The 22149-nt window shown below is 40.0% G+C and overlaps 2 protein-coding genes across 6 annotated transcripts in view; one reads left to right on the top strand and one right to left on the bottom strand.

The window, feature by feature from the left end:
* The window catches only part of TERF2 (telomeric repeat binding factor 2), a 24572-nt gene extending 11392 nt beyond the window's left edge, over positions 1-13180 (bottom strand). For all 3 annotated transcript variants that reach the window (XM_045890829.3, XM_054511272.2, XM_054511274.2), the window contains exons 1-5: positions 12802-13180; positions 12601-12696; positions 11824-11954; positions 2219-2305; positions 1033-1179 (exon numbers count right to left, since the gene is read on the bottom strand). In XM_045890829.3, coding sequence (XP_045746785.3) covers positions 1033-1179; positions 2219-2305; positions 11824-11954; positions 12601-12696; positions 12802-13180 — 840 coding nt within the window. The remainder of the gene's footprint in view (positions 1-1032; positions 1180-2218; positions 2306-11823; positions 11955-12600; positions 12697-12801) is intronic.
* NIP7 (nucleolar pre-rRNA processing protein NIP7) overlaps positions 1-22149 on the top strand; it is a 94653-nt gene that overhangs the window by 22018 nt on the left and 50486 nt on the right. Inside the window, exon 5 of one of the 3 annotated variants that reach the window (XM_064580997.1) lies at positions 12212-22149. The exons of the other annotated variants lie outside the window; for them this stretch is intronic. Within the exon in view, the coding sequence (XP_064437067.1) occupies positions 12212-12313 (102 nt within the window). The 3' untranslated portion in view covers positions 12314-22149. The remainder of the gene's footprint in view (positions 1-12211) is intronic. 3 annotated transcript variants of the gene reach the window in all.

Genomic DNA, 22149 nt, shown 5'->3' with positions numbered 1-22149 from the left:
ATCATTCTGTTTCAGATATGTATGCCTGTAACAAGTAATGTCTTAAGAACTCAGAGGTCTCTCCCCTCACAGAAACAGTGGCAGGTTATTTTCCAGTTATCTGTAATATAAGAGAAAGGACGGTAGGCAAGGCTCAAGTATCCTGACACTTGGACCCTGAATATCCCAAACTATCTGCTTTGCAGATAATTTGACATCTGTCAAATGACTGCTACGATCAATGACACTATCCTAATATGGGCTTGGCAGATCTACTGTTATGAACGAAGATATTTTCTTTCTTTTTTTTTTTTTTAAGATATTTTTAAGTAATCTCTACACCCAGTGTGGGGCTCAAACTCACAACCCCAAGATCAAGAGTTGCATGCTCTACTGACTCAGCCAGCCAGTCGCCCCAAACTAAGATATTCTCAACACTCTCTAAATGTTGGTGATTTAAAAACAAACAAACAAAATAACCAACAACAAAACTTCTCACTCAGTTACCCAATATCACAGCCCACCCTCTAGAACAGACTGTGTTCTAATTCTTCCACACGCTGTCCTGAGCCTCACTGCTACCATTCTTTCTGCTTATCACTTTGATCCAATTAAAGAATGTCTACATTTGGCTTCTTTTCCCTTATCATACTTCTAGTCACACCTTTTTTCTCCAGTTATTCCCTCTTCCTGCTAACAACCCCATTACACCATGTCTACCAAACCACTCTTCCTCCCAAACGGAACTCAAATTTCATCTCCTTTGGGAACCACCACTAATTGTAGGTGTGCCCCTACTTTAGCCACACAGATTAATCACATGTAGAAGGTATAAATGGGAGGTGAGGGAAACCAGGTATGTTCCATTTTGCCTCTGTCAGGATCTCTGCTTCTGTATATTTAAGGCATTTAATTAAGGAAGACAGTGCATATAATTCAAAGTCTTTTACACACATTTACTCTTTTCACTTCCAAAAAGAGCTGTCCTTTTCTAATTGCCTGCACATCCTCAAGGCCACATCATGGTTATGAGAAGAGAAGGCCAAGGCCCACCGTGAGGAGGAAGGGCTCTGCATCATCCAGGTGACTTTCCAGGAAGCGCAGCATCTTCTGCTGGAAGGTCTCGTAGGAAAAGTTCTGGATAACAGGGTGGGCCAAGTTCTTCTCACGGATAATGTTCAGGAGATCATTTCTCAGCTTCTACACAAAGGACCGATATTTGTGACATAAGAAAGGAGAACTCAAGTAAAAATTCAGTGATGGTGATTTGAGACAACACTATCAGAACTTTCACAATGCTGTCAGTGGCAATCACTGGTGTATATATATAGGAAGGGGAAGCTTTATGCAAGCGTACCACAAAGAACAGGTCAATAAATTATGGATCAGCCATAGTGGGTTACTATGTAGCTATAAAAAAAAAGATGAAGCTTAGGATCTAAAGTACCTTTATACATTTACATAAAGATTTTTAAACTTAAGAAAAAAAAAAGGATGAAGCAGCTCCTTATGTGGTAATACACAACAATCTTCAAGATATGTTAAATGAAAAAAGCAATTTACAAAATGCTCAAATTAGGGTGTAGAATATGCTCACATGTGCATATGGGAAGAGCAGGAAGAATGGATATACACGTATATATATACACACATGCACATTTGTTTGCTTGCAATTGCACAGAATATCTCTCAAAGGATAAAGAAAAAAACTGGTTCCCTATGAAGAGAGGAATGAGGTGGCTGACTTAAGAGATGAGCTAAGCTCTTTTGTTGTACCTTTTGAATTTTATTATGTACATGTATTACCTTTTCAAGAACTCAGATTTATAAAAAAAAAAAAAAAAAGAGCAGGACACCCAACAGAGCTTTTGACACCAGAAAACAGAGGAATTAAGTCCTCACCAAGGCAGATTCTCAATTCTGCAGGATCAGCATTTATGTAAATGAAGTTAGAAGTGTTACAGAACTTGATAGTTTAATATCTGGTACTGATCACTTAAATAAAGTTCTGTCACAAACCCGACAGAAATGGGCAAGAAAATAATTTAGGTAAATTTGTATAATGAAAAATAAATTATGAAAAGCCAATCTCACAGTAAGCTATCTTGGATATAGAAGACAACATGCTAAAGGTGCCAAATATTTAGATAAATTCCTGACAAAGAACCCTTTCCCTGTTTCCCCACAAAAAACAATGAAATGGATTTAAGTTATGGGAGCAAAAATATATCAAATTTACCTGAGTTGTGGGGTCCTTGGACATATGTTTTTTCAAAATTTTTGAAGCCTTTTCAAATTCTTTGTTTTTGATACAAATAATGACAGCCTACAAAAGGGGGGAAAAAAAACACCTTTTTTTTTAACTGTTGTATAATGACAGGTGTAATCAGAATATCAGATACTAAAATAAACTACTAAAAAGTAAAAATGAGTCTTACATACCCAAGAACTTTTTCACATTCTGTCAAATTCCTGTACTTAAAAACTAACAATCACTGCTCAGGCATTATGAACAACTGTAAGCACTCTTCTTTCATTGTGTAGGGGAGTAGATTTTCAACATTACACTGGATTTTTAAAAAATAGCTGATAAAGCAAAATCTGATCCTCTGGATTACAGACCATTTACCCAATTTGAATAGGGCCTCCTAAGGAAAGGCAAAATGGACAGGAGTCATTCCAGGTCCCCAGAACAATTGGATCTGTTCTTTTTGGATGCAAAATCTTTGATATAATGATAGGGACAGAGCGGGGAGGATATACTGTGAGGGGGAAAAAAAAAGCCATTTGCTGACCACGGAGTTCTGCTAGTTCCATTCAGGAAAGTCCTGAGGCCATTTCTGTAGGACAACCAACACAGCCTCTCGCTACCCTAAACCCCAGCTGGCAACTCGAGTTCAAGTGTGCAGGGAATTACTGAAATGAACAAACCCAGGGCATCCACAGGTAGCACACAAGGAGGGCAAAATTCCAGGTAGGATGCAGAAGTCTCATGAGAAAAAGAGTCCTTTAGTAAAGAAACCCCAAGAAAATATATAGAGAGGGAAAATGACAGTGATCGAAAATTTTAAGTGGTATTTTAAAAATATAGGTGTCATTTTCAATTTTTTAAAGATTATTTATTTATTTGACAGAGAGCACAAGCAGGCAGAGTAGAAGGGAGAGGGAGAGGGAGAAGCAGGCTCCCTGCTGAGCAAGGAGCCCGATCGGGACCAGGACCCTGGGATCGTGACCTGAGCCGAAGGCAGTTGCTTAACCAACTGAGCCACCCAGGCACCCCTAAAATATAGGTGTCATTTTTTTTAAAAAAATTAGAAAAGCCAGGGAAAACTTGGGAGCACTTGGAGTTATCTAACAGGATGAAGTAGCTACCCTAAATCCTGTCTCAAAGAAAGGTAAAAGAAACACCACACACACACACACACACAACAGGGAAGGAAAACTGGTCCATAGATATTTTCAATCTTCATTTCAGGGAAGAACTGAAGGAGATACAGACTAAAAGAAGGAGGAATAGCAAAGGGAATGCAGTATTAATCTCTGGTGATTCTGTCCTCAGCATGCAAAGGAAACTGGTGTCAAATACTCTTGAATAGCAGGCACAACCATAAATTCCTGCTGCCCAGGGAAGGTACAAAGTAGGTCTTTTCATTTTATAGTCAGATGACCACATTCACTTTTACATCATTTTCAGCAGAATAACTTTCTTGAAGAATTCAAAGGTTTTACTCTGTATAAAATAATTTATATCCTATTATGTTTTTAAATTTTATTTAACCTGCATACAGTAAAATGGACTTTTGGGGGGTGTAGTATCTTGAGTTTTAATAGATGTATTGACTTCTATTAACTGCCACAATGAGGATACAAAAACCTCCCTTTGTGCTACCCTTCTGTAGTCACCCCTCCCCCAACCCCAACCCTTGGCAACCACTTATCTTTTCACTGTTTCATCTCTTCAAGAATGTCATATAAATGGAATCCTACAGCATGTAGTGCTTATTTTTTTAGGGGATGTAACCCTGAGACGCTTTCCTTCTGTATAAATGCCTTTGAGATCCGTCTTTGTTGTTGCATTATCTATAGTTCTTTCTTTCTAATGGCTGAGCAGTATTCCATTATTTGAATGTATAGTAATGCCTCCCACTCCCCTTTCTTATACATACCGACTTATGATAAGGTTTAATTTATAAATTAGGCACAGTAGATTAACAGTAAACCAGAACAAACGTAACAATATACTGTAATGAAAGTTATGGGAATGTGGTCTGTCTCTCAAAATATCTGATTGTACTGTACTCACCCTTCTTGTGATGTGAGATGGTAAGATGCCTATGTGATGAGATGAAGTGAGGTGAATGACATATATATTAAGACTTAGCCCAAGGCTACTCCTGACCTTCTACCTTCTGACCATATGTCAGGAGGAGGATCGTCCGCTTCCCAACCACAGTTGACTGTGGGTAACTGAAACCATGGCGTGAAACTATGGGTGGGGTGGGGTGGGGTGGGGGGGCTACTGTGCTACTTTTATCCATTGACCCGCTGCATGGTATCTGGGTTGTCTGCAATTTTTGGTGATTAGGAATAGACGTTAAATCATTCGTGTACAGGTTTTGGGGTGAACATAATATTTCTCTAAGGTAAATACCCACAAGTGGGATTGCTGGGTCATATGGAAGAAATATATTTAACTTATATGAGAAATGGCTAAACTGTTTTCCTTCGTGGCTATACCATTTTGCACTCCCACTGGCAATGTATGAGAGTTCCAGTTGCTCCACATCCTCATTAGCATGCATTAGTGTCAGTATTTTTTTAAGTTTAGCCATTCTAATAGGTTGTCCTAGTAGTCACTGTGACTTTAATTGGTATTTCTCTATAGACTAAATTATGTTGAACATCTTGTCATGTGTTTATATGCCATTTGTATATTCTCTTTGGTGAGACTTTTGCCCATTTTTTAAATAGCACTATTTCCTTTTGAGAGTTCTTTATATATTTTGGACGCAAGTTCTTTGTCAGATATGTGATTTGCAAATATTTCCTCCTAGTTTATAGCTTGTCTTTATTCTCTTAACAGTATCTTTCTGAACAAAAGTTTTAAATTTTGGGGGTGCCTGGGTGGCTCAGTCATTTTAAGTGTCTGCCTTCGGCTCAGGTCATGATTCCAGGGCCCTGGGATTGAGCCCGGTATCGGGCTCCCTGCTCAGTGGGAAGCCTGCTTCTCCCTCTCCCACTCCCTCTGTTTGTGTTCCCTCTCTCGTGGTCTCTCGGTCAAATAAATAAATAAAAAATCTTTTAAAAAAAGTTTTAAATTTTAGTTAAGACCAATTTACCATTATTTCCTCTTATCAAAATTTCCTCTTATGGATCATGCTTTTAGTGTCATACATAACTAAGAACTTTTTGCCTAAGTCCAGAACATAAAGTTTTTCTTTCATCTTATTCTCTAAGCTTTACAGCTTTACATTTCAAATTTAGATTATGATCTATTTCGAACTAATTTTTGTGAGTTTTTGTGAGGTCAAGGTTCAGTTTTTGCATATGGACATCCAACTGTTTCAATACCATTTGTTGAAGACTATCTTTTTTCTATTGAATGCCTTTTCCATTGCATTGCTTTCACATTTTTGTCAAAAATCAATGTCATATTTGTGTAGGCCTATTTCTGGACTCTGTCTTTTGTTCTGTTAATCTTTATTTATGGTCATGAGTATCTTTATAGTAATTCTTAAAATTGGGTAGAGAGTGCTTCAGCTTTGTTCTTTTACAAAATTGTTTGGGTTATTTTAGTTCCTTTGCTTTACCATTTGTATTTTACAATCAGTCTGTGTCTATAGAAAATCCTGTTGAGATTGTGATTGGAATTATATTAAATCTACAGATCAGCTGGAGAGAACGGACATCTTAACTATACTGTCTTCCAGTCCATGAACATGGTGTACCTTTCCATTTTATTAGGTCTTGATTTCTCTCATCAGCATTTTGTGTTTTTCCACATACAGATACTATACATGTTTTGCTAGACTTTCAGTATTTCTTTTTCTTCAGGCTATTGTAAGTGGCACTGTTTTGGTAATTTCATTTCAAGTCATTCACTGCTAATATATACTGGAAATATGAATAACTATGTTGATTTTTGTATCCTTCAATCTTGCTAAACTTATAGATTTTTTAGTATATTGCATGGGATTTTCCATATGGACAGTCATATCATCTGCAAATAGGGACATTTTTTTCCCTTCCTCTCTAGTCTCTTGCCTTTTCTTTTTCTTGACTTACTGCACTAGCCAGGTCTTCCAGTATGATATGGAATGGAAGTGGTGAGAATGGACATCCTTGCCTTTTGGTTCTATCCTCCACCATCAAGTATGATGTTAGCTATAAGTTTTCTGTAGATGTCTTTTATCAGATTAAGTTCTCTTCTATTCGTAGTTTGCTGAGTGTTTTTATCATGAACTAATGTTGAATTTTGTTAAATGCCTTTTCTGCATCAACTGATAGATGTTATATTTCATTCTTCTTTAAACTAACAGAGTGAAGGACGTTGATTGATTTTCAAATTTCAAACCAGCCTTGCATTCCTGGGGTCTAGTTTCCCTGCTGTGCCATACACTGTATCTGCATCCAGGGCTAAGCAGCAGGATAGACAGTAAAAAAACAACAACAAAAAAGCAGTGGAATTTGCTCTAAGTTCTGGGGGTCACAGCTCCACTGCTAAAGGGAATGGGTTCTCTTCCTTCAGTTGTAGTGCCAGCCCTGCTGTCACTGGGCCACTGCTGCTACCAGTGCAGTATTGCCTGGGTGCCAGGGCAAGAGAGCAGAGAGAAAAGAAACTCTGGGATTTCTCCCACCCTCCCTGACTCTTAGGACATCCCTTTCTTGCTCCTCAGGCCAGAGGAAGCCTTTCTTGGAGTTCTTTCTGTTCCCACCTGGAGTGCATTTCTAGGTTTCTCAAGAGACTTCAAGTCCAGGCTAGATGATACCAGAGAAGGAAAAAATGGTATACTAATCATCACCAGTTTGGTGGATCTTCAAATTCTGGTCTTCTTCCCCATCTGCTTACTACCATTTACATTTATGAATCCTCAGACAGCTGCTCCACACATTCTGTCTAGGATTTATACTTGCATTAAGAAGGACAGAAGAGAATATGCTTACTCTGTCTTTTCCAGAATTAGAACCAGGTCCTACTACATTTAATTTGTGAAATAAGAAAGGAAATGTGAATGCATTCAAATTCTAAATTAAAAGTCTGTCTCCAACGTTTGTACTATGAGCTTATCTTTTTTTTTTTTTTAAGATTTTATTTATTTGACAGAGAGAGAGATAGCGAGAGCAGGACCACAAGCAGGGGGAGTGGGAGAGGGAGAAGCAGGCTTCCTGCAGAGCAGGGAGCCCGATGCGGGGCTCGATCCCAGGACCCTGGGATCATGACCTGAGCCGAAGGCAGGCGCTTAACGACTGAGCTACCCAGGCGCCCCATGAGCTTATCTTTTAAAACTATTTTTGATTTCCTGGAAAGTTTTTTTTTTCACTTGAGAGTTTTCAGAAAGAAGTATAATTTCTTCTCTTATACAGCTGTTAGGGTTATTAGGGTGTAAGTAATAGCAGTGGTCTCTGGCTAACTTAAACAAAAAGGAAATTCAAAGCATAGATTTTCATTAGAGGTGAGATAGGTGTCTTGGGAGGAAATAGCAGAAAGCACATAGAAAAAGAAAACCAAAACTCACATTAGGAAAGAAAGGCTAAGGAAGCAAACTCAGAAAAAAAAAACAGGCTGTTATGGGAAGCAGGAATGCTCAAAGAACTCTGACAAAGCCTTTTATTTCAAGAATTAAGGCACTTAGGGTGTCTGGGTGGCTCAGTTGGTTGAGCGACTGCCTTCGGCTCAGGTCATGATCCTGGAGTCCCGCATCATCGGGCTCCCTGCTCGGCAGGGGGTCTGCTTCTCCTTCTGACCCTCCCCCCTCTCATGTGCTCTCTCTCTCTCATTCTCTCTCTCTCAAATGAATAAATAAAATCTTAAAAAAAAAAAAAAAGAATTAAGGCACTTAGAGACTGTATTTTATGCACCCACCCCCCCAAAATGGGGTAAGGCCCCAAAAGAAAAGATGCTGTTACCAAAGGTGCAGGGGAGGATGTTTACTCTCTGCTGTTCTCCATGGGAACCTAACTGAGGAATCTTTGGTTATGAAGAGAAAATCAATTTGGCCTCCATATCATTAACAGCTTACAGGATCAGTTCTCAATCTTTTTAGTCTCAGGATTCCTTTATACTTTTAAATGTTAATGAGGACCCCAAAGAGCTTTTGCTTATGTGCATTATATCACCATATTAGAAATATAAAACTGAGAAAAATTTAAAATATTTATTAATTCCTTAATTCATTAAAAAATAACAAACCCATTGCAGGTTAATGTAAATATAACTTTATGAAAAATTACTATGTTTTCTAAGACAAAAGTTTAATGAGAAGGCTGGCCTTGTTTTACATTTTTGCAAATCTCCATAATATCTGGCTTAATAGAAGAAAGTTGGGATTCTCATATCTACTTCTCCATTTATACTGATGTGATGTGTTGTTGTGGTTAAAGTATATTAAAAAAAAATCCAGCCTCACACAGATAAGAAGTTGGAAAAGGGAGGAGTATTTTAATAGACCTTTCAGAAAATTGTGGATATTCTTCTTTGACTCTACAGCAAACTTGGGCAAGTGAACTTTTCATCATCTGGTACATTAAAATCCTTTAGTCTATCTTGCATTTTAAATGGATCTTTTACCCATGAATGATTTTGTAAATTAATGCACTGGCCATTTGGAAAATATTTATTTACTGAGTTACAGAGATCTTCCAAATGTTGACATATTCATTAAAAATATTTTTTAAATCACAGTTGTTAATAACCACCATCAATCTTATCAGAAAAGCATAAGGATTAGGAGGCTGTCAGGTACATCAATACAAGTTTTCCAAAATTTGAATTTTTACTTGATAGCTTGAGTTTTATCACTACCAACTGTTTTCTTTGAAGTGACAAGTTCCCATTGCTCTTTTGCAAGAAAATGACTGCCAAATGCCCACACCTAAATAACCAAAATTTTCAGTTCTTCCAAGTAAAGAAATGTGTTCCATTAAAAAAAGCATCTAGAGCAGCATGCAACTCAAGCAATTACACGAGTGCCTTCCTGAAGACAACCATCATGTTATGTGGCAGAAATGCTCTAGGCAAACTTCCTACTTTGTCAAGGGTCTAGATTTAATAAAATTAATTTTACTGCTTTATCAAAGACATTCTTAATTGAAACTGGCTTTTATTTATTTTTTAACTGCAAGTATATGGCAGTGAAGACTACAATGACTAGTAGTACAAGTTACTACTTCCTGGGTCATGTTAAGGCACCAGCAATTTTATCCATCAGTGCTTTTGCACCATTAGTGCAAAGTCAATGCACTGAAAGTCAACTAATGATTTGGCACTGTTATGAAAATAGTTTTGATTCCTGAAGGGGTCGTGAAGACCTGCAGAAATCCCTACACCATATAATGAAAAGTTCTAACTGAGTAACTTATTTGATAAACTTTAACAAAAACTTAATAGACTTTTAAATGAACTGCTGTGACACTTTACAAAGCTTAAAATGCATCGAAAAGCCTCAATAGCCATGGTATTTTCCCGAAGATGACCATTAACAGATCCTATGACTCTAAATGAAAGATTTTAAAAAATAATAAAATGAGGCAAGTGATATGGTATCATTTAATAACTAAGAGTTCAAGGTAATTGTAGTAGCCAGCCTCTAAGATGGTCCCCAATGATCCCCACCCCCGGCATAGTCCCATTCCACACACTAATCCATAGTTGGTCCAGTCTGTGTGACCAACAGCATATGGCAGAAGTAATGGTACTTCTGAAATTAGATTATAAAAGACTTCAGCTTTTGTCTTGGGCTCTTGTTCTCCTGGATCACATACTTTAGAGGAAGCAAGCTATCATACTGTGAGCAGCCCTGTGGAGAAGCAAGGAGCTGAAGACTCCAACCAACAGCCAGCAAGGAAAGTGAGTCCTGCTAACGACCATGTGAGTGAGCATGGGAAAAGATCCTTCAGCCCCAGTTGAGTCTTGAGATGATTGCAACCCTAGCAGACAGCTTGACTACAATCTCATCAGAGACCTCAAGCCAGAAGCACTCAGCTGAACCGAACTCTTAGAAAATGAGAGACAATATTTCCTATTTTAAGCTGCTAGATTTGGGGGTAATTTGGTACACAGCAATAACGGTAATATGGTAAGTGTAACAAGAAATCTGGTACATGATGGAAAATGGAAAAGCAGAAGGGAGTCAACATTAAGAGTACGGTTGACTATTTTAAAAGAATTTAGACTTCGCTAACAGATTTTTCGTAAGGAAGCCCCCGAAATGAGACCAATAAACTTAAGTAATAAATAATAATAAATTAACAAATATACAGATGAAAGTCCACAAGAATCTTCCAGAAGAGGGGACAGAGACAAATCTATAGCTTTTCTGTTCTGAAGGAGTTGCACTTCTGAATCAGCTACCTACTTAAAAGGAATTACATGAATTACTTTGAAATGGTACCATTTCTTTCCTGCCCAGTTTTTTTTTCAAGATTTTATTTTTATGTAATCTCTACACCCAACGTGGGCCTCGAACTCACAACCCTGAGATCAAGAGTCGCATGCTCCACCAACTGAGCCATTTCTTCCCATTCAAAAGATCCTTAGGTCTTCTGAAAGGAGGCATGGATTTCTCCTCCTTTGCTAATATCTTTTCTGGCATTTTCCCTCCAACACAAACCTGACCTACCTATACTAAAAATCTATTCTTGGAATTATTCCTCTTTGGAATTTGGATTACCTGAGCACTCTTTCCCAGACCGAAAGTAGTTCCTGCCCAAGGTCCTTCACTGAATAAATATCTGCACCTCACACACTAGTTATTTTTTTAGCAGGGTACCTAAGTACCCAGCACACAGCTAAGGGACAGAAAGTCTTCCTTGCTAAGCAAAGTTTTATCTTCCCACCCCCATGTCAGATACCATCTTTTTAGGGGGTGCTCTTTTCTTACCAGTTTCCTTACTTTCCACTACCAAGGCAATGCTGAGCTGTTGTTCTTCAGTCCCCACCTCTACATCTGCTTCCACACCCCCAGCCTTCGTTACTGAGAAAGAAAAAGCTTTTTCTGATTGGTTCCCGTTGCCAGTCATCTTTTAAATAAAAGTAAGTTCTACTACTTGAAGCTACCTGAGCCATAACACACAGTCCCAAGTTCCTAGACACTCCAGTAGCTTTTTCCTTGTCAAGAACACTGGCTGTGCCAGCCTTCTACCATTACTGTTTTTCTAACGGGCTGATTATCCTAGCATCTTTAATTTTGTGTTCAAAGGGAATGTTCCCCTTCAAAGTCAGTCCCACATTTCCCAAGGCCCCAGCTATCCTCTTTGGTTTATTATAAACAAGGATGACCAAAACCTAGGCCAGTTGCTTCTAGCCCTTTAACAGTGCTCCTGAATGGTGTAATAACCTCCAAAATGTCAGTCTTCAATGCCAACCCAATTCTTGTGTATTGTGGCCTCTCCTGCCAAGGCCACAAGGAACACTACCAAAATCACAAAAGCAGCATACCTGCCATTAATACTTTCCAAGCCTGGCCCAGGAAGAAGTCACTTGAAGAGATGTAACATCTGTATGTGTCTATGTTTGAGGGTGCTCACTTGCTCTCTCCATCCCCACACAGAAAAGATAAGCATTTTATCCTCAAAGACATCTGATTTTTGTCAAAAAAAAAAAAGAAAATAAAAATAGAGCCTTACAGCCTCCTTGACCAGTTTTCTACTGGATTCGACCACTGCTTCTGTCAGTGTAAATTCCGTTTTAATCATCTCCAGCACATTGATAGCTGATTCCAGTGGTGTGAGCTCAGCCTCCATATCAAAGGAACAGTCTAGGACAAAGAGCACAGTTTTCGCTTTAAGCTATTTTTATAAGGAGCAAAAACATGCCCCAAAATACACATTTATCAGAAAAGACACATGTAAATATAGAAAGATTTGCATTTAATTTTCTAACATACTGGCTACAAGCTTACAAACATGTTAGGAGTTCAACTTCAAACCAGTGAATTTGAAGTGACTATTTTTTAATAACTTCAAAGACAAGTAAACATTTACTGAACACATGCATTTGCATCTCAAATTTCAGGATACACACATCCTCCTCAGATACAAGCGACCAGAAACTGAAGACAGTTTTGCTAAACAGCTCTTAAGTTCAATTAAAAGAAAAAAAGTGCTTATACCCTGAAAAACATTCTACTATGGGGGAAAATTTGGCCTTCTTAACATAACTCACTAGATCGCAACAAAGTCGGGGCAAGCAAGGAACAGGTGGGACGAAATAAAAAAACAGAAAAGTAGCCAAGAGAATCTTAACTAGACCCAAAGAACAGACTCATTCTAGAAGGAAAAAGACCACTGTGATCGAAACATAGTAGTGCACCTTAACCCCGAATCCTTCAGTTCCGGACATAAGTTGGAAAACAACAACGTAACCATAAATAAGCCCAGAGAAGAACACAGAAACTGCCATACCTAAATTTTCCCCTTCTTCGATGCGCGACAAACACTGCATAACCCGCAGCAGCCGGGACACGGTATGCTCCTTCCCCAAGGGCCTGACAAGCAAAGCTGGGAAAGAAGACATCGTTGGCTCGGCGATCCCCCCAGCGCCGACCCCCGGGCCCCACAGATCCCCTTCTCCATCCAGCCTCCTTCCCCAGGTCCGGCCCTCACCCTGCATGATGTCCCGGATCTGCCTGAAGTCCCCGTACCGGCTACCCCGAAAGGCCCGCAGCGCCTCGTGGAAGTAGAACTTGAGCACCCAGCGGTTGACCGCCTCCTCCAGCCGTGCCTCCCCCGCGCCCCGCTCCGTGGCGCCCCCCAGCCCCGGCTCCTGGCGCCCCCGCCGAGCCCGCCCGCCGCTGCGGGACGCCCGCCGGCCTGCCACCCGCCCGCTGCCGTCGCTGCTCCCGCCTCCTCCCGCCATCGCGTCCGATCGCCGCGCGCCCTCCCCGCCTTCCCGGCCGGGCCGCTTCTTCGACTGTGACGCCTCCGGGTCACGTACGACGCCCGGGCCGGAAGCGGGGCTTGCCGTCCCGGCTCCCGCGGCCATGACACGGACGGTGTTCCTAGCAGCCCGCGGGCTTCTGGGAGGGAAAAGACCGTGCATCCCTAACCCCGTCTCGGACCCCGTAGTTCCCGATGTGCAGGCCGCAATGCTTGCTGGGGCTTGAAGTCCAAGCCGTCTAGGGGGGTGAAGCAAGCGGGTTTGCGGTTAAGTGTCGACTTTGCTCCGAAGTTATGGAACGCTGTAAGATATTGGGACTACGTATAAGATTTTGAAAAAGAAATACGTGCAGTTTATTAAACACAAAATTGTGAAATGTAACACACATTTTATAAAAGAAAGTTTATTAAACAGATTTACATTTTTAAACAAATTATTTTTTTAACAAATAATTTAGGGGTGCCTGGGTGGCTCAGTCGTTAAGCGTCTGCCTTCCGCTGGGGTCATGATCCCAGCATTCTGGGATCGAGCCCCGCATCGGGCTCCCTGCTCAGTGGGAAGCCTGCTTCTCCCTCTCCCACTCCCCCTGCTTGTGTTCCTGCCCTCGCTATCTCTCTCTGTGAAATAAATAAATAAGATCTTTAAAACAAAACAAAACAAAAAATTTAAAACAAAGGCCAGTGTAAACCCAGTCGAGGTCAAGAAATAGATTATGACCGGCACCCCAGAAGCCTCTAGACATATAAGACATATAATTTTTTTAATCACAAAAGTAACATGTTAGAAAAAAAATAAGCGAAAGGATTAACATTTAAATCACCCATAATCCCACAGGAAAGAATAATTTTTTTTTTAAGATTATTTATTTATTTGAGAGAGAGAGATCACATGAGAGGGGGGAGGGTCAGAGGGAGAAGCAGAACCCCTGCCGAGCAAGGAGCCCGATGCGGGACTCGATCCAGGGACTCCAGGATCATGACCTGAGCCGAAGGCAGTCGCTTAACCAACTGAGCCACCCAGGCGCCCGGGAAAGAATAATTTGACGTGCAGTTTTACAGCTTTCCAGTGTCTTTTGTACGTACTGTGTGTGTGTGTGTGTGTATATATATATATATATATTTTTTTTTTTTTTTTACTAAAAACGGTGTTATATATATTTTATATAATCATTTTTCATTTAACATATAACAAACACCTTTCCATGCCATTAAATATTTTTTCCACAGTATCTTTAACAGCTATATAGCTGTTAATGTATGGGTGAACCAAAGTTTTCTTCATTTAAGCCCCTACTATAAGAGGTTTAGGTTATTTCAAAATTTTCTAATTTTAGATAATCTCAATATTAGAAACACACTTTTAACGGTATAGTTGCACAAATTTATAATTATTTCCTTAGGATTCTTTCCTTAAAGTGGAATTAGTCAAAGGATACACAGTAGAACACATATCAAAATATTTCACTTGTTACTCTTTGGCAGTTCCCTTTTGCTTTTGAACAAGTTGCAGACGCCTTAACATGATGTTTAAAGCTTGAAGAGGTTGCCTATTTGTCAACATCATTTTGTGCTCACGTGTGTATATGAACTTCTGTCATTTCCTTTTCACCTGCTACTCAATCGGCATGGTGTCTTCATCTTGTCTATTCTAGCCTAGGTCCTTCTTGTCCTTCAAGCCTCATTTAAGAGAATTTCAACCTTTCTTGACTCTCTGCGCTGGGTTAAACCCCCTGTTGCTCCCTTCTTAGCATCTAATATTTCATCCTTTCTGAAATACATTATCTAGAGTTAGCTGCTTTGGGAAGTGGATACCCTGTCTGCTTGTCCACCCTACATCCTGGAAACTAGCCCAGGGCCTGACATATTTCTTGAGGTTGGAGTTGACTAGGCACATGAGGAAGGCTTTTGATAACACATTGAAAAACCATACTACCAGCAAATTATATTTACTGCAATTTAATTTCATACGCACCAGCAAACCATATTTACTGAAATAGGAACATTCTTATTAGTTAGGGCTGCCTCCCATTTCTTGTGTATTTGTGTCATGATTTTCTAGATACAGAACAGCTGACTACATAATTTTAGGACTGTACAGGATATCTTCCCTGAGTTCTTTTCTCCTTTTCTGTCCTTGTAGATCAGCCTGGAGAGGACTTCAAAAAAAAAATCATGGTCCCTCTCTCCTTCTCCAGGTTCTCTTCTTGTCCAACTCCAGTTCCAAATCCACCTTCAGCCCTCGCCTTGCTGGACACATTCCTGAACCTTATTACTTCTTCTTCTTTTTCATTTCTGTGATGGGTTTGCCACATAGACTTTGGAGAGTCCATTCCCATTCCTTCATTGGGTGCATCATTGTCCGTATCTTCCACAGGTGGGGGAATGAATGAACAAGGAGCATTTCCAGAGGACTGAGTGGGCCTGGGGTCAGTGTAGGAAAGAAGTGGGGACATAGGATGTGAATCACCCATAGGCATCTTTGATGCCCTTGGAATTCACCACCCAACACCTGGACCAAATAGAGAAATCCTGGTTGTGGGAGTGGTGTGGCCACCTCTCTGAGAGGTCCAGTAACTGGTTGAGCATAAAAGACTTTTCTACCTGCCTCACTGGATTAGAACCAGCAGAGATCCAGTTTAGGACTATTAAAGGACAACTCAGGAGGGCAAGTAGCAGCATCACTGAGGTTGTGAAATCACATGCTAGACCCTTGAATTAGTTAGGCAAAGACCTGAATCTGTATAGGATCCTGGTCTTTCAAAATCTCTATGTTGTGGACATTCCAGAATAGGGAGAGGCCTCTAAGTCTGACAGATCTTTGGTGATTTTGGCTGCTTTGCCATCGCAGCCTGCCTGTCTTAACCAGAAGCCAAATTACCTGCCTCACATTCTGACTCTTCCGCTTGTTAGCCACGTAAACTTGAGCAAATTACTTAACCGTTGGGGAGCCTGCGTGGCTCAGTCAGTTGAGCGTCTGAGTCTTGATTTAGGTTCAGGTCATGATCTCATGGTCCTGGGACCGAGCCTTGAGCCCTGCATTGGGCTCTGAGCTCACTGTGGAGTCTGCTTGTCCTTCTCCCTCTGCTCCTCCCCCTGCTCGAGTGTGTGCGCACTCTCTCTCAAATAAATAAATTTTAAAAAATGCTTAACCGTCTCTCTCCTACTTCTGTTTTCTTATCTGTCAAGCACAAATAACAGAGGTGCCTCATGGGGATTGTATGAAAATTAAGTGAGTTACTATTTCCAGTGCCCTTCGTGGACGGCTTGGCTGGTTGTATGGGCTCAGTAAGTGTAAGCTATTTCTATGAGCTCATCCACTATCTGTCTGAAAAGTCTTTCCTCCTCTTTTCTATCAAAATTCTCATTTTTCCTTTTCTTTTTAAATTAAGTTATAACTTACATAAAGCGCATAAATATTAAGTATAAAGCTTGTTGAGTTTTCTCCTCATTTTTCAAAGTCCCACCATCCTATGGTTGTCGCGACATCACTCTTTACTCACCACAAACACTCCAGCTCTGAGTTAAGGATTCTGCTTTGAGGAACTTCAGTGCTTCCTGCTCTCCCTCTGGACACCAGCAGGAGGCAGGGTGGTATAGGGGAAAAGCTACAGTCAGCAAGTTAATGATCAGCAAGTTAATGATCAGGCTTTTCCTGGCCTAAAAATTTACTGGCTTGGGTAAGAACTTAACCTCTATGGATCTTGTTTCCCCCACCTGCTAAAGAGTACAGACTACCAAATGGACACTTCATAGGGTTGTAGTGAAGATGAAATGAGATAAGGCCTGTAAACAATGCCTGATACATGTTAATTAAGTTAGCAAGTCTAGAAAAAAAAAATAATACCCAGTGTGAGGGAGGGTGCTGTGAAACAAGCACTTTCAGCCAATGCTGCTCAAAGTGTAAATCTATAAAACTTTCCAGGGAGCAATTCAGGAAAACAAAACAAAATAAAACCAAATAAAAAACCAAGAGCCATAAAACTTCCATTGTTTAGAAATTTGTTCTATGGAAATAATTGTAAATGAGCACAAAGATTTAAGTGCAAGGATTTTCATCACAGCATTACTTACAGTGTACAGTAGAACTAGAAAGAGCCAATAATAAGATTATTAAATAAGTCATGGTGTGTTCATAGTAAAGAATTTTATTCTGTGATAAAAATTTTGTCCCCCCACAAAAATAAGTAATTATGTACTCAAAGATTACTTCATGCTGAAGATAAAATAAGAGAAAAGGGATAGAAACATATAATGTGACCACACATTTATGGAAGTTATAATCTGTAAAATACTTTTTTTTTTTTTAAGATTTTATTGATTAGTTTGACAGAGCGAGACACAATGAGAGAGGGAACACAAGCAGGGAGAGTGGAAAAGGGAGAAGCAGGCTTCCTGCGGAGCTGGGAGCGCGACGTGGAGCTCGATCCCAGGAACCTGGGATCATGACCTGAGCCGAAGGTAGACACTTAACAACTGAGCCATCCAGGCGCCCCTGTAAAATACTTTTTTGAGCATTTACTATTTATCACTTACCATGCTAGGGTAATTAAACACTATTATTTCATTTAATCTTCATCAAAATCCTACAAAAAATGTATTATGCCAGTTTTACAGATGAATAAACTGAGGCTCCAGGAAGTTAAGTGACTTGTCCAAGAAGTTATAATGAATTTATGTCTGAGTCTGATTTTAAATCCAGATCTATTTGTATTAACCAAGATAGAACAAGAAGAGATTTCCGATTTGTTCTTCCTTAGACTTTTCTGTATTTTCCTAATTTTCTACAGTGAGTAGAGGGCAAAGGTCCCCAATAAATGTTATGCTTTATGAAACCGTACCATGATTCCTGACTCAAAAGAGGCTGAAGAAAGCTGCAGACCCTAATAACTTCCTGTCTAGAACAGGACATTTCCAGTCTTATATGGGAGATTTTTTAAGTAGTACACTGTGAGATAGTAGAATATAGATATATTGGTCTCTGCCCCCGGTTCCTGGCACAGAGCTTCTAAAACTCTGGTAATTTCTTAAGTGATAAGAGCACTGGGAGCATCTCTTGTTCTAAAAAGATAACTCTGGGTGGGCTCTCAGATGGCTCCTAGATGGGAGCTGGTCACCAGAAAGACCCAGCCATGATTAGAAACTTTGAATTTTCCACCCCTTCCCCTATTCTTTTGAGAAGGGAGAAGGGCTAAAAATGGAGTTCATGATCTCTCATGCGTACATGATGAAGCCTCCATAAAATCCCAGTAGTACGGGGTTCAGAGAGCTTCTAGGTTGGTGAACACATCCATGTAACTGGAGGGTGACATACCTCAAGTCCACCAAGACAGAAGCTCCTGTGCTGGGGACCCTCCCAGAACTTGCCCTATGTATCTCTTCAGCTGAATGTTCATCTCTATTCTTAATCATATCCTTTAATAAACTGGTAAACATAAATGTTTTCCTGCAATCTGTGAGCAGGAAATTAATGGAAACTGGGGGGGATCATGGCAACCTCTGATTTGTAGACACATTGGACAGAAGTTGTATGTAATGGAGTTAAACTGTAGAACATCCAGCTGGTGTCACAAAGAATTGCTTGGTGTGGGGAAGAAACCCCATACACTTGGTGACCACAAGTGTCAGAAGTAAAGCATTTTGTGTGAAAGTGAAACGAGGGGAAAACTGGGTGATTTTTCTTAAACATACACCAACTAATATTTTTAAAATATTAATAACTATGAACTTTTTAAAACATGCATTTGAGGGCGCCTGGGTGGCTCAGTCGGTTAAGCGACTGCCTTCGGCTCAGGTCATGATCCTGGAGTCCCAGGATCGAGTCCTGCATCGGGCTCCCTGCTCGGCAGGGAGTCTGCTTCTCCCTCTGACCCTCCTCCCTCTCATGCGCTCTGTCTCTCATTCGCTCTCTCTCAAATAAATAAATAAAATCTTAAAAAACAAAAAAAAACAAAAAAACATGCATTTGAAACACACACATACACATATACACACATCATACATCACTCATCAGGCATGTCATTACTTCGATATTATTGCTCAGGACAAAGCTTCAGCAAGTTTTTAGGTAAAAAATAATGAGTCATATAAAGAAAAGTATGATGTAAATACAGGTGGCCTGTGGATATACCCACAGTCATAAAGGTGACATGGGAATGCTGAAAGTGTGAGAAACACTGTTCTGGCATCTGTGGGCTAGAGAACAGCAACAGGGGATGAAGCCCAGCGTGGACAGAAGGTTCTTCAGGCTTTTTCACTCTGCACATGGAACATCTGTGTCAAGAACACACATGGCTGGTTCTTCCCAATCCCACAGATGAAAGTTCTCTGTGGTCAGCAGTGAGAGTTACAAAAATCTGATAAAGGAAGGCTTTGGGGTGGGACCAGGGGACAATCTCGTTGGAAGGCTAAGTGAGGGTACTGTCTCGAAGCCAAGTGCATCAAGCATTGGATGTTAGTTTGAGAAAACAATAGTTGTCTGTAGCAAAGAATGGAGGAAGGGACTGATGGAAATAACAGGAGGCTTAAACTCCAAAGCTGAGTCACCCATTGGCATCACCTCTCCCAACCTGGGGCCCTTATCCGTGAAGGTCAAAGACTCAAATATGGTCTTGTCCACCGTGGGCATTTGCTCTATATTTATTGAGGCCCTGCTTTGTGAGTTGAAGCTCCATTGATTCTAGGGCCATGAATATAGATAAAACACTAGTTTTGCCCTGAAGGAATTCAAGGTCTAGGTGGAAGACCAACATGTAAAAATGACACTGTATTTTAATTTTGAGCAATGGTTATGTATTACTTCTAGAGCTGCCCCAAACCCTCCCCCGGCAAATAAATATTCCTAAAATGTTTTATTTAAGGTCAAAGTGATAAGGAATAAATTAGGATTATGGGATAGTTGGCTGGGAGTCAGATATATCTGGGTCAGAATTCCATCTCCACACATTCTAAACTGGTGGTCTTCAAACTGGCATTACACATATCCCTAAGCATGAACACTTTTCAAGGGGGATCAACCTTCATGTGTTATCTTTCTTAAAACTGATGTGAGAATACACCAATGTCAGATCCTGCCAGTTTCCCTTTCCCAGGCAGATTTCTCCCACCTTGCAAAAGATAAGGCATACCATCCGCATCTCACTCTGGTGTATATTATGGTGTATATTGGTGTATATTTTGGTGTTAGAAACCGAGTTTGGATACAAATACGGGCATAGTTCAAGACTAAATAAGGTCCCTGTGTACCTGGGTGGCTCAGTCAGTTAAGCTCTGCCTTTGGCTCAGGTCATGATCCTGGGGTCCTGGAATTGAGCCCCGAGTCCGGCTCCCTGCTCAACAGGGAGTCTGCTTCTCCCTCTCCCTCTGCCCCTCCCCCCCTTCATGTTATCTCTCGCTCACTCTTTCTCTCTCACAAATAAAGTTTTTTTTTTAAAGACTAATTAAGGTCCCATTAACTACTCCCTCATCCATTTCATTGAGAGATGATTTTTTTATTTTATTTTATTTTATTTTTTAAGATTTTATTTATTTATTTGAGACAGAGAGAATGAGAAACAGAGAGCATGAGAGGGAGGAGGGTCAGAGGGAGAAGCAGGCTCCCTGCCGAGCAGGGAGCCCGATGCGGGACTCGATCCAGGGACTCCAGGATCATGACCTGAGCCGAAGGCAGTCGCTTAACCAACTGAGCCACCCAGGCGCCCTATTTTTTTTATTTTTAAATAGATGATGGTGGATATCAAATCAGTATGGTACTTATATTTCATTGGGTGTATTTATGGCAGTGATATCACAGTTTTATTTTTGAATGTTAAGATCTGTAACGTGCCAGAAAGTACATCTTTTGCATCTAGTTAAATGCATGCTGAATCACCCCCAGAATGTTCCCTTATGCCCCTTTCAAGATACTCCCCATCCACCAATGACTGTTTGGATTTCAAACATCTTAGTTTGTCTGTTTCTGAATTTCATATAAACAGAATCATATGGTGGGTACTCTTTGTGTCTAACTTAATTTGCGTAACAGTTTTTGAGATTCACCCATGTCATTCCTTTTTATTGCTGAGTATTGTTCCATTATATGAAAATCCACAATTTATTTATTCATTCTCCAAAGATATTTAGGTTGTTTCTTGTTTGGGGCAATTACAAATAAAGCTGCTTTAAGCATTATTGTTAAAGTAAAAAAAAAAAGTAAATAAGATGGGAACTTTTAGATGCCAACTTTAAAATGTGGAAGGAGATACACATTCTTAGGCAGTGGTTTCTTGTCTTTTTCCTTTTCATTGTCAACTATAGTAGACCCTTCAGCAATGCAAAGTTGGGGACACTGACCCCCATGCAGTCAGAAATCTGCATAATACTTTTGACTCCCCCAAAACTTAACTACTAATAGCCTACTGTTGACCAGAAGCCTTACCAATATAAAATAAGCTGTTGATCAGCACATATTTTGTATGTTATGTATATTACATTCTGTATTCTTACAATAAAATAAGCTAGAGAAAAGAAAATGTTATTAAGAAAACTCTAAGAGAAAATTATAAGAAAAAATATTAAGTGTACATCTGTGTATCAGTGGACCTGCACGGTCAATCAAACCGCCAGTGGTGTTTAAGGGGCAACTGTATAACATTTGTACAAAAAGGAGGCCAAACTGTTTTCCAAAGTAGTACCACTGAATACTGTTGCCTTAGCTTAGTGTTGCAACAAGCTGCGATGAGCATATAGTTATATTTGTTGCAACTATCTTCTCTCACTCTGTGGTTTATCTTTCAAACTCTCTACATAATATATTTATGAACCACAATGTATAACTTTAGTGTCACTGAATCATTCTCTTTATCTATCATTCTTTTCCTTTGTCTTGAGGGCTGTTAGTGGCTTAAATCCTTTCCTATTCAGAAGTCAAGAAGATACTTTCATATATTCTAAAAAGCTGTAGATTTTTGCCTTTCACATTTGTCTTTTATCCACCTGGATCTGATGTTGTGTATGGCATGAAGTGGAGACCAATTTCATTTTTTCTCTATATGGGTATCTAGCTATTCCAGCACCATTTATTAAAAAGATCTTTTCTTA

Source organism: Mirounga angustirostris, unplaced genomic scaffold (assembly GCF_029215605.1).
Source record: "Mirounga angustirostris isolate CCGP_5_RB_7025 unplaced genomic scaffold, mMirAng1.0.hap1 SCAF_16, whole genome shotgun sequence".
Lineage (NCBI taxonomy): Eukaryota > Metazoa > Chordata > Mammalia > Carnivora > Phocidae > Mirounga > Mirounga angustirostris.
This window is presented reverse-complemented; position numbering and strand designations above follow the sequence as displayed.